Source organism: Acanthochromis polyacanthus, chromosome 16 (genome assembly GCF_021347895.1).
Source record: "Acanthochromis polyacanthus isolate Apoly-LR-REF ecotype Palm Island chromosome 16, KAUST_Apoly_ChrSc, whole genome shotgun sequence".
NCBI classification, from domain to species: domain Eukaryota; kingdom Metazoa; phylum Chordata; class Actinopteri; family Pomacentridae; genus Acanthochromis; species Acanthochromis polyacanthus.
The window spans coordinates 15357803-15370966 of record NC_067128.1 but is presented as its reverse complement, the minus strand read 5'-3'; the positions used below and the strand labels follow the sequence as shown (position 1 = coordinate 15370966).

At 39.3% G+C, this 13164-nt stretch overlaps 1 protein-coding gene across 1 annotated transcript; it reads left to right on the top strand.

Annotated features, from left to right (window-relative positions):
• pex3 (peroxisomal biogenesis factor 3) lies at nucleotides 1-12716 on the top strand. The gene is made up of 12 exons (XM_051960648.1): nucleotides 1-217; nucleotides 1274-1405; nucleotides 1499-1580; nucleotides 1822-1865; nucleotides 2602-2723; nucleotides 4267-4333; nucleotides 4442-4496; nucleotides 5310-5448; nucleotides 5539-5609; nucleotides 5708-5830; nucleotides 8734-8830; nucleotides 10580-12716. Exons 1-12 carry the CDS (start codon nucleotides 145-147, stop codon nucleotides 10661-10663), a joined length of 1089 nt encoding a protein of 362 aa, XP_051816608.1. The 5' UTR covers nucleotides 1-144; the 3' UTR covers nucleotides 10664-12716.
• Nucleotides 12717-13164: the final 448 nt, after the last annotated feature.

The following is a 13164-nucleotide window of genomic DNA, read 5'->3' as shown; positions in this document are numbered from 1 at the left end:
GACACTTTGCACTTTTGACAGTTAGCATGTTAGCAGCGAGCTGCTAAACTCTCCAGAGAAGATGTCCGTAAAATAGCGAACAGTGAGTGAAAAGTACGAAGTGTTTCTGGAGTTTTTTCTTGGTGAACTCTTCGCTGTCTTAGGATGTTTTCGTCTGCCTGGAATTTTGTTAAACGCCATAAAAGGAAATTTATTTTCGCCGGAGCTGTAGTTGGAGGTAAGTAGTGCTCCGTTTAGCTCCCTGCTAACAGTGGATTGTAGCAGCACGACAGACTCCGCCAAACTATCTTGTAATAGCCTAGTTTTTAAACTATTCCTATATACATGCATGTTAGCATATATTTTAATAGCATTTATGAAGCGTGAGGTTTGTATGATTCATTCGGCATAATATTTTCTCCATTTAACAGCAGAATGTGCATTAAAACTACATGTTCCCAACAACCCACCAGATGTACTTTAAAGGAAGAGAACTCTATCAAGACCAAAGATGTCTTTAAATTGACAAAAAATTGAATGAAATTTGGTGTGACACTCCTTGTATGAACAGCACTAATGGATGTTAATTGTGAGGGTATTGACTAGTCCTTAAGCTGCTTTAAGGAAACACTGGCTTTTACTAAACTGCTGACCGATGAGTGTTAGCCATTTATCTCATGCGGCTTTATGGAAACTGCAGCTTTCTCTAATTGTATTGTCCTCTCAGATGGATGACTGTTTATGGTAGGAAAACAATAGCATGTGGAGCATTTATTAACTGAGACACACATTTGACAGTGAATGATTTTGGCATTTGGGGCATGTTTTAAGTGTAATTTATGGCAATATACACTACCAGTGAAAGGTTTGGATACATCTGTTCATGTAATGGTTTTTATTTATTTATTTTCTACATTGTAGATTAGTACTGAAGGCATCAAATCTATAAATGAATACATGTTGAATTATGTTGCAAACAAAAAAGTGTTGATCTTCAGTATTAATCCACAATGTTGAAAATTATACAAATAAATAAATCATTGAATGAGAAGGTGTGTCCAAACTGTTGACTGGTAGTGTATGTATATATCAACATGCCTGGAGAAAAGACAATACAACAACAACAAAATACATAAAACATAAAGTGTCATTTTACGAAATGGTAAAATATTCGTATGCTACAGAAAGTACAATCCATGGGTTTTACTCCACATTATAAGTTTTTGTAAAGTCTTGGTAAGCTTGTAAGGATTGTTTCCCGTGTGCTACTTGTTGTGTATTTCTGTGTTCTCAGGCGTGTACGTCCTGGGTAAATATGCTCAGAAGAAGATCAGGGAGATCCAGGAGAGAGAGGCAACGGAGTACATCGCTCAGGCAAGAAGGCAGTTCCACTTCGAGAGCAACCAGAGGACCTGCAACATGACTGGTAAGTGCTTCACACGTGTCCTTGAGACTAATTTTATATCGGAATCAGTGCTGAAAACAATCTAAATTGAGAGGTCGTGTTTGTGTGTTACAGTGCTGTCCATGCTTCCTCCGCTGAGAGAAGCCATCATCAGTCAGCTCAACTCAGAGAGTCTCACTGCACTACTGAAGACCAAGTGAGAAGAAGCCTCTTTTACTGTTGTATATAGTCTGACTTTTGAGCACAAGACTGTACATTATTGTATCTTTTAAGGCTAAAAAAAAGTTTCAATTTTGTTTCTCACTTCATCAGTTTTCTTGCTTCTCTTAAATAACCTATATTGTGAAGTATTACATGAGTTTATATAGTGAATGAAACGTGTACTATAAAGTCTGATGCTGCTCACAGTCTTTTTCTTTTCTCACATTTTCTCACAGGCCAGACAATAAACTGGAGATCTGGGAAGACTTAAAGATCATCAGTAAGTGCTTTTTCACATCAGATAGCACTAAAGAATCCTTTACAAGTGTAATCTAGATAAATATTCCCTTATATGACTTTGCGGTAGCCTAGCCGCGCTAGACCCATGCTCTGAAGACGCAAGGGTCTAGGCACGCTCGACAGGGAGGGAGGCGGGCTAAAAGGTTGTCTATCAAATCACTCTGCAGCAATTGGGTAGGTATACAACCAATCAGCGCAACAAATAGGCTCCTAGAGAGCCGGAAATCAGAGGATGCGGTAGTTCGGTGAAGCGTTATTTATACAGTCAATGGATGAAGCTCAAGTATATTACAGACATGTTAACAGAAAGATTATTCAGAGTCGGTGCTAATGGAGCTCAACGACTGTTGTTGTTTTGTTGTCGACCCTGGCAGAGAATTAAATTGGTTGCCGTGGGTTGTCTAGCACGGCTAGGCTAGTTGTTTCCGGTTGTTTCTATCAGAATCGTCGCGCCTCTGTCGTCACTTAGTTACGCCCACCTTCTGACTCTACACTTCATGGTGATTGGTCCGGCCAGTTTTAGGAGAATCCAACCTCGAGGCTTATGGAGGGTAACTAGACCCACCCTGGCAGAGAATTAAATTGGTTGCCGTGGGTTGTCTAGCATGGCTAGGCGAACTTTGCGGTACAAAAAAGTAGAAGGACTATCAATGTTAGTTTCTATTTTGTTGACTTGAGACCCACAATTGAATCACAAAGCTCATTGTCTTGTTCAGGTTTCACCCGCACCATCGTTGCCATCTACAGCACCTCCATGCTGGTGGTCCTACTGAGAGTCCAGCTGAACATCATTGGAGGATACCTGTACCTGGATAACTCCACTGGAAAGAGCGGGACGGTGAGTGACTCATAAAGTTGAAGCATTACATTGTGAGCTGTAGCTTTCTGCAACTCATAATATTAGATTTCCACAATAAAAATCATGTATTTTTCAGTAGTTCCTTTCAATGAGGGATGTCCTGATCCAGTTTTGTTTGGGCCTGTTCCCATTCCATTCATATTACTGATGTCAGATCAGATCTAATACGTCAGTGTTCATTAAATATTAGACCTGGATGACTTTATTAACCCTCGGAGGGTAATTAAGTATATAAATATGTATCTTTTGACTTGACAAATAACATCTGTAGCACTGTACATTTATTATACATGATTTTTTTGGTAGCGACTTGATCAAAATACTGATCTTTAAACTAAAAATGCTGTCAGGATTTGATGCCTGAAGCTGAGGTTGTAATAGGATAGAAAACGTTACACTCTGTTGGGAATTGTAATCTGCTGTAACGCAACACTATGGCGTTGGTCCAGAGCACTCACACAGTTACAGACTAGTTCTTCTTTTACCTCATTAACAGTCTTTGGCAGAGACACAAACCAGCAACAGCCAAGTTTTATTTTGGCCTCCAATCAAGTTACTTGTGGAATTAAGGTTAATTAAACACAGCTGCTTCGACCTGCTGCCTGTGACGTCTGTCCTTCTAAAGAGAGTGAGAGTCACCATCAGGTGCTGCTTCCTGGATGTGCTGCTCGCTGATCATTTTTAATCAAAAAGAGAGAAAAGAGATTTGTTGCAGTTAGTTTGGGAAATAGTTCAGTCACATCACGTAATTTAACCTTGACACCCGTTTACAGAGGGATCCTGCAGCGTGGAGGTGAATAAAACAGAGTGGATTGTACGTACATGTACAGCAAATCGCACAATTATACTAAACAAATTATGCAATGTCTTTTAAAATAGAAAGGCTATAAACAGGTGCCGTGGTTCTGAAGCATTATTCTGACTGACTTTTTAAACAACAAGAGCGACACGTATGAGGGAGTTTTAGGAATTGTTGTACAGAGTTCCAGTCATTAGCAGCAGAAAACTGGAATGAAGATCGAGAGTGGTACGGACTGTGGGAATGTGGAGGTTAATGAGACTATTAGAATGAAGAGTACGGGTACTTTACGAGAAAGAAATATTAATGTTTATAGTATTAAATAGAAAATTGAAAATAAGAATATGGTCATGTTATTGCACTCTGTGGAGGTATTGTCTGTGATGTTTCACTTAATGTTTGTCTTATTTCCTTTATAAAAAATAAACCTTGGTCAGTCTTGTTGCAGTCTAAGGCCTCTGTCTCCTGACTTGGACTTTTTTTAACTGTAAGGGTTTCCCATTATGTCATAAAAACCATTTCTTTCAAAACATAATGCAGCTTAGATTTCTAACTGTAAGACTTTAAGCTCCTACATTAACACTATGTTTATCATTTGTCCCAGTCACACACAAATTTAACAGTCTTGTTACCTGTATTACTGTAGGGAAAGTGAAGAATAATGTAGCTGTAGGGGAACATATTAAATGCTTATTTATTTCCATTGTGTGTGTCTTCTTCCAGACTGTTCTGGCTCCCCCAGACGTCCAGCAGCAGTACCTGTCCAGTATCCAACATCTACTGGGAGACGGTAGAGGAAACACACACACACACACACACACACACACACACACACACACACACCAGGGTTACATCAGACAGCACAGTGTTCAGACTTCTTGTCTCGGCCTCTCACCAGGTTTGACAGCATTGATGACCGTAGTAAAGAAGGCGGTACAGAACTCACTGGGAAGGTGAGTTTCTGAGCTTATGATTATTCTCATTATCCATTAGTCCACTGTTGGATTCCTATTATTGACTGAACGATATTTAGTCCAGAAAAAGTAAAAATTCTACTGACCATGCACAGCATCTTGTTTTTGTTTTTTTTCTGTGAGATTCCATGTTCAGCGATGTCGAGTAGAAATCAAGTAGACATGCCTCAAAACTGGAGAGTTTTTTTTAACCCTCCTGTTTTCTTCATTTACGGTCACCCAAAAAATATTGTTTCCTTGTCTGAAAAAAAATCCAAAAATTCAGCAAAAACAATCCTCAAATTTCTGAAAATTTGCAAAACCTTCAGGAAGAAAATTCCAATAATTCCTTAAAAGTTTAATGTGAAAGTTTTATTATTAAAAAATCCCTCAAATTTGGCAAGAAAATTCTTGCAAATATTTTCAAAAAATTTGAAAAAAATCTTCCAAAAAAATCCTAAAAATATCTAAAGTGATTCCACATATATCAGTAAAACTTCTGTTTTCTTTAAGAACATTCACATAAAAAAATCAACCAAAATCCAGCGAAATTCGCTGGATTTTGGTTGATTTTTATGTGAATGTTCTTAAAGAAACATTTTTAACATTTCTTTTTTCCACCAAAAGAAATTCAAAGATTTCCCGAAAGTGTGGACATCACAAGTTTCACTGTGAAAACATATATTTTTGTCTCACATTTTCAAACTTTAAAACGAGTCAATTTTGACCTGCAGGACGACATGAGGGTTAACATTAATTTTCATGATTCAGGTCATTGTCTAAACAGTTGATTCATTTTCTGTTGGTCTTCAGTTTGTCTCTGAAGCAGAGTTTGTCGGTGCTGGAGTTGGAGCAGCAGCTGAGCTGGATCAGAGCGGAGGTGGAGGCCGGCTCTGAACGCTCGCTGTCCTGGTACATGCTGGCAGACGATGAGAACGCTCTCACCGACCAGGTCACTGCACACAGCAGGATCTACAGCCACGCTCAGAGACAGAAGTCCGTTAGAGAATGTTACAATCCTCTTTTCTTCTCTTCTGCTTAGGCGTGTGGGTTAACGGAGAACGACATAATGACCATCAGACTGTTAAACGAGACTAGAGACATGCTGGACAGGTAAACACCACGCCTGTTTGTGTGTTTTTCACTTTAGCATGTTTGTGTTTATGCACTTGTAAAAGCGGAATGTCTGTTTTGTGCGTGTGTGGCTTCAGTCCAGACTTCACCACTGTTCTCAACGCCTGTCTGAACCGGGGCTTCTCTCGTCTCCTTGACAACCTGGCCGAGTTCTTCCGCCCGCCCCCCGGTGACTCCGCCCCCAGCTCTTTTCCTGATAGGTGAGCTTTTCATTGACACGTCTATAAATCAGTAATAACGGTTTCCACATTACTTGGCGATCGCTCTTTGCTGTGGTCTGTATCCAAATCTCAGGACGCTAGAAACCAAATCTTTCTAGCGTCCTGAGATTTGGATACAGACCACAGCAAAGAGCGATCGCCAGGTAATGTGGAGGTTTTCGTTCACTTCTCATCTCTAGTATGTTGTGGGACACTCATTGAGACTATCTGAGCCGGTCAGTGTGGGGATAAAGCACGTTAGGGCGGACTTTGACGCGGGGGGGGGCCAGCTGCCCCATACTTTTCACTAGCTGAGCTGCTAAGCTGCCTGCCTGGCTAAATACTGGAGCTATGTCGAAAATTCATTTCTCCATCACTCACATGTATGAAATTACATATGGAAACAGACCCCAGGTTGAAAAAAACCGAAGTTCCCCTTTAACTTTACTCTGTAGAAATCTGTTTCCATTTTGACAATTCTTCACATAAATTATAAAATTATACTGACCATGATTCAAAGTTGGAAAGCCCTGAAAAGGGAAACTTTAAAGAGAGATGAATGCTTTCTAAAGGTACTGTACTTACAGTGCAGAATTTAACCCCTTAAGCTTCAGTGTAGCGCCGGCGGTACACCTACTAATTTGCATAGGAATTTCAAGAATGTCCGACGGCTGCAAACACGATTATACAAACACTATACGCCGATGGAAAGCTTAGATTCTCATGAATCCGCCGGTATAAACCACTTTCAGATGCGATTACTACAGCGGGTGAGAAAAACACATTTGTCCGACAAAAACAAATATTCATCCATCCATTCTCTATACACGGCTTCAACGCACACAGCGCGACTCACATTTCCGGGTTTATTATTACACACAGAAAAAAAGATTCCACAAAAAACGGCCATAATCCAACCTTTTACATCCAGACAACACAAGCCAGTAAACTATTTTATCCAAAACATGTTCTGAAGTCGGTATAAAATCCCCGAATCGGTCATTTTCAAAGAAATGCACCTCGCGATGCCCGTCCAATATTCTCTGTATTTTTCGTAATTTTTTAATTTAAAAATAGAATATTAGCGATTTTTTTTGTACTGAAAACGGCTGGAATTGACTGAAGCTTAAAGGGTTAATATACTTGCTTTTGCTTTTGCTTTTGAAAGTTTGTTTTGAACATTTCAAGAAAAAAAGAAAACAAAAGACAAGTTGCTCAAAAATCAGTGGGAAGCAGTCGAAGCTTATCTATTCCCACTGCTCATAACCAGATTACTCAAGTCTGTCAACACTGTACTCATCATGTCACTGCTGACTAATGTGTTCAGTTCAAAGTCTTTGTACCTGTTGTCATTTTTTTAGGTTCTGTTTTTATTCCATAAAGAAGTCAGCAGATACACAATTTCTTACAAACGTACATTGCACCCTGTTTCTTAATTTTATAAATGAACAGACATACGTAACGAGTGTATAAAAATAAGAAAAAATAGAACACATACATACACACCAGGAAAAGAGAAAAACCGACAAAACAACAAAAAAACAAAACACAAACAAATAAAGTTGTGTAGCAGAGAACCAGGAGTGTCGTACTACAACTTATGTCATTTAAAGTCTGATCTATGTGGGCTAATAAACTCAATCCAGTCATTCCAACATATTTCAAACATATCTGTTTTAAGTCTCAGTGCAAATGTTAATTTCTCCATTACATAAATATCATGTACCACATTAAACCAGTCTTCTGTAGAGGGTGGGTCCTGACATACACCCCCTGTCAAAAGTTTTGAGACACTTTCTCATTCAAATAAATTAGAACTTGTCTCAAAACTTTTGACAGGAGGTGTAGCCATTTTTTGTAATGGCTTACTTGCTGGCAGCCATCAGAGTTCTAGACAAGTACAGTGGGTACAGAAAGTATTCAGACCCCTTGAAATTTTTCACTCTGTGTCATTGCAGCCATTTGCCAAAATCAAAAAAGTTCATTTTATTTCTCATTAATGTACACTCAGCACCCCATCTTGACAGAAAAAATCCAGAAATGTAGAATTTTTTGCAAATTTATTAAAAAAGAAAAACTGAAATATCACATGGTCATAAGTATTCAGACCCTTTGCAGCGACATTCATATTTAACTCACATGCTGTCCATTTCTTCTGATCCTCCTCGAGATGCTTCTGCTTCTTTATTGGAATCCAGCTGTGTTTAATTAAACTGATTGGACTTGATTAGGAAAGGCACACACCTGTCTATATAAGACCTTACAGCTCACAGTTCATCTCAGAGCAAATGAGAATCATGAGGTGGAAGGAACTGCCCACGGAGCTCAGAGACAGAATTGTGGCAAGGCACAGATCTGGCCAAGGTTACAAAAGAATTTCTGCAGCACTCAAGGTTCCTAAGAGCACAGTGGCCTCCATAATCCTCAAATTGAAGAAGTTTGGGACGACCACAACTCTTCCTAGACCTGGTCGTCCAGCCAAACTGAGCAATGGTGGGAGAAGAGCCTTGGTGAGAGAGGTAAAGAAGAACCCAAAGATCACTGTGACTGAGCTCCAGAGATGCAGTCGGGAGATAGGAGAAAGTTCCACAAAGTCAACTATCACTGCAGCCCTCCACCAGTCGGAGCTTTAAAGGGGTCTGAATACTTTCCATACCCACTGTATGTCTTGGGTTAACCAATGAGCTGTGATGGCGTCTTACCAAAGTATAAGACCTGGAAACAAAGATCAGTCTTGATTCTCTGTTATCATTTTTTATGACTATTACAGTGACTAACGGAGCATGTTTATCTGTCTTACTGTCCAGTTATCTGATCAGTGTTGCAGGATGCCTGTCACTGCATTTTAGGTAAAGTTTAATGTCCAATCAGACTTTTGAAATTGATGCCAACGTTTCTGTCAGTCTGTCTGCGGTCAGTCTGCCGCTGGCCAAGATCATCCCCATCATCAACGGTCAGATCAACACCATCTGCAGCGAGACTCCCAGTCACTTTGTTCAGGTAAAGTCAAGCTTTCACCAACAGTGTTCTCTTTGTTCAGACACACACGTTACAGTAGACACACAGAAAACGCTTCATCAGCTGGATCTATGTCAGTACTGCTCCACATTTAGACAAACTGATATTAAACTTTTGGCAGAAACCAGCAGGTCGAGCTGCACTTGTTTTTGCCAGCAGACTTTCAGTTATCTGTAAACTAGCCAAAGTCCACACATTCTGTTTGTGTTTTAGTCTTTAATGTGCAATTTAACAGTAATTCAGGATCAGTTCAGAACATCTGTTCCGTTTTAGAGGGAGTTTTACTTTAATGTGTTTCAAACACTCTGTAATCTGGTTCATTTGTGCCTTTGGGTTGTGTGTTAGCACTGCCTGCTAAGGTTTCTTATCAAACATCTATACTTTATTGATGTCAACTCAAATTGTCAAACAGAGTCGGCACCAAAAGTTTGCATGGAACACCTTTTGGGACTGCTTGTGTTTAGATGTTTTCAAGGAAGTTTTGTTCTTTTGAAGTTTTCCAAACCATTTTTAGGAATTTATTTATTTATTTATTTATTTATTTTTATATGTATATTGAAACATGTCTGACAAGTAGTACTTATTGTTTATAGTAGTATTTAAACAATACGTAGCACAAATGACCGCTAAACCATTCATCCATCAATCTAACAGCTGTACGATTTAAACCTGATACTGGGGTTGTGGTCCACCAAAGAAAATCTTGATCTTCAACTCATTGATTGGTTGTGGGGAAAAAAAATATCTGAACGCTGCTGTGCATTGACCTAAACGGCCACAGAGTTCACTCTAGCTGCTGGCACAAACTAAGCTAAAATAAGCTAGTATTTGTGGCATATTAAGTCATTCTAAGGTGGTTGTTTTATACCAAAATCGCAACAAGAGACTTGTAGCAGACCAGCGCTCACTTGAATATATTATATGATTTTCAAAAAGTAAAACTCTTATTGACTGGTGATCACAGCACAAGAACTATTGAGAAATTGAATTTCTCCTGCTAGTTTTAGATGTTCTGCTATGTTGGTTGTAGAGTCGTAGCTGTTGGCAAAGTTTGGACTGAAATTTTGGGCTTTCTATTTTTTATGAAACGCAATCAAAGCAACTTCTTTGACATACTGTCAGTTATTTTGGAGCCGACTCCATTTTAAGGTTAAATAAATCACCAGCTGTGAAAACAAGGGGGTGAACACTTGTAGTCTGTTACCACCAAAAGTAATGGATTAACCCTGGCAGGCTGTTGATGCAGCGCGTTGCCTCCCATGAAAGTAACACCAGCGATTGTCAGAGCAATGAGAATTCAGTCAGATGAGTGCACACGCCCGACCAATCAGACATTATTTTAATAATTAATTCTCCTAAAAATCACTGATGGCTGAGTACTACTTTATTTTTGCCATAATGCTTAATTTCCTTTGTAAACACATTATCCTCCCATATACAACCCCTGGACAAAATTATGGAATCACCAGTCTTGCAGGATGTTCATTCAGTTGTTTAATTTTGTAGAAAAAAGCAGATCACAGACATGCCGCAAAACTAAAGTCATTTAAAATGGCAACTTTCTGGCTTTAAGAAACGCTAAAAGAAATCGGGTACCGCTAGTGCTTTGAATGAACGCAAATATGATCAAGAAATGTCAGGCAGACTTTTTGAATATGCTGCAAATTAAAACTCGTTCCCATCCAAAAAATCCAACCAGTTCAGGAAATCTTTCTCTCCGTCTCTCTGCAGGACCTGCTGATGAACGACCAGGTGAAGGAGTTTGCAGCCAACGTCTACGAAACCTTCAGCATGCCGCAGGAGCTGCAGAAATAATCAAGATAGGAGGAGAGCTCAAGAGAAAGAAGAGGGGGATGAAACCAGAAATAATTAAACTCCCAGACTGTTAATCCCTCCTTCCTTTCTTTGAGGCATTTTTCTCGGCAGCATCTTGCGGACTTTTTGCCCTCGATGGTGAAGATTCGTGGCGATAATGGCCAAAACAGAGCAACAAGGACCGCCTGCATCCCTTCTGTTAACAGCGCCGTGTTGAATTATCGGTCTGCGGCAGGAAGAGGAGACCTGCACTCGGTTTGTAATCAAAGCAGAGCCTGCAGTTACAATTAGAACCGCTGCATCTTGGGGACTGAAATCCCATTAAACCCAGGAATTATTGTTTTAATTACCCTGAGAGGTGGAAAAGAAGGCGAAAATACTGAAACCATCAAAGTGCACAGAGAGGGCTCACTGATGATACTGAAACATGTCAGTTTTTTTTGTTCACATTACAGATTTTAGGATGATTTTCCTCCTCTCTATCAGCAGTGATGAGCTTCTTTAGTTCATTCACGTTTCCAGCTCTGCGCCTCACGTCTTTCAAGATCAGAAGAGTTTACAATGCTTTTTCTTTGCTTAGGTGGTATTTGTGTCCGGTGAACTAATGTGGGTGGGTCTTTATAAGCTGGCAATATTTTTTTGGGCTAATATATTTTTCAGTCTTTTTAAATTTCACTATTTCCATGGTGGAAACGTCTGCAGCAGCTGGGTGGTAGTTTGGTGACGTTACAACTTCAATGTGAGAGTGAGAAGCTGAACTGTCTGATCAGAATGTCATATGAACACAACCAGAGTGGTTAAATACAAACTAAATACATTGTCAAAATGAAAGCGCAACAGAACTTTCAGTGGTTGACATTTTATTTTTCATAAAACCCCATTAAAAGCAACATTCTTAACACGGTGATATCAATGTTCTTGTTTTCCATGCAAAAGAGCTGTTCAACACATCCACAATTTTATTTCGTTTTCACTTTAAACCTGTATTTTCAGCAGGAAAATCCTTTCTTTTTACTGCTGTTTCTTTGTTGCCCACAAGGTGTCACTCTTCCTCAACTTGTTGGAATCCATATTTAGGTTTTTGAAGTTGCATTTTCTTTCTCATTCAGTTCTTCTCAGTTTTGCCATTAGATCCTGGTTAAATTTTTTCATAATATCATTCTGTAGAGCCATTTTTCCCTTATTTCTTTCTTTTTAGCGCTTCGTTTTTCCCTCAGTCTGTTTGTATGCGGCTTCTTTAAAACTCTCAGATCATTTTAGATTGTGTTGAAATTTAAAAGACTGTTACCCAAAGCCAAGAAATCTGGGACGGCTGTACTTAACCTCCTGTCAGCCCCTCATACTTCACATTTTCAAACTCTTCGCACAGTACCCGCATAAGCGACCTAAATCATGTGTGTTCAGAGCTGGTTTACACCTGATTCCAGTAGTCGTCTATGTACAGAGGAGGAGGGACCCCAGGAAACACTGAGCTGAAGCTGTGAGTCATTGTGGCAGTTACAGGTGTTTTTTTTTTTTTTTTAAATTATTCCTAAACTCCTGGTTTCAGCCATGCACATTGTTTGTTTAGTGAATGGCTTCACTTAGTTATTCCCATCTGACTCACACACGACTTTCCAGCTTTGATTACATGTACTTTATGTTTTCCACACATCAGTAAACCAATCTTCAGATGATTATTTTATTACTTCACACCATGAAAAATAGTCAAAGACGAAGTGCAGATGAATCATGAAAATGCTTCGTTGGCTGGTAGGATTAACTAGAAACCAGCTGATGGAGAAATTAATCCACCTTGAGGCTGTTCTGGGGCAGATGTGCACATTAACCCATCAGTTAGTTTCCTTCTTAGGCGATGAGAAGAGCATCAGGTGACTCCTCAGCTCACTGAGTTCCTGGTTTCTGACTTGCACAATGAGCACCGTTGGGTGAGAATGTAAAGCTCTGCATGTAATCGAAGACGCCTTTTCAAAGCGGAATGTCCCGTATGACAGCTGAAATGTATGTTTGTAGCAAATTACTGAAGAGATAATAAATGTAAAATGTGATTTCATGTACAGTCTTCATTTGGTGTTTTTTTTAAAAGGCTGAAATGACAAATTCTTTAGTTAGAAATGTGAACAAGTTGCGTTTGCCACACAGTGACTCAACAGGGAGACTGTTAGGAATTAATTGCGTCAACAGAGGGCGCTCTGCTGCAGCTACGCTCAAAGATAAGACCCATATTGGAAAATGCTGGTGTTGGAAAATATTCAGTGCGCTGGTAAAATCCATGCCACATCTGATAATGACATAATCTTTTAATTACTGAACTCTACCGAGGAAAACTTTTTATCTTGATCTTTAATCAAGATCATACGTTCATGGAAACAGTTTGTTTCCATCGTGTTTTTTTCTGATGAAGATGAAGGAACTAATGTGACCTCTGTCTAACCTAGTGCTTTAATTATTGATGTGAATGTTTCTCACACTGTTTTGCTGAAATTTAAAGACTTGCAAAT

Coding starts and splice junctions, on each gene's coding strand:
- pex3 (XM_051960648.1), top strand. CDS start 145: ATGTTTTCGTCTGCCTGGAATTTTGTTAAACGCCATAAAAGGAAATTT. Junction 2,724..4,266: donor CCACTGGAAAGAGCGGGACG/GTGAGTGACTCA, acceptor GTCTTCTTCCAG/ACTGTTCTGGCTCCCCCAGA. Junction 4,334..4,441: donor CCAACATCTACTGGGAGACG/GTAGAGGAAACA, acceptor GCCTCTCACCAG/GTTTGACAGCATTGATGACC.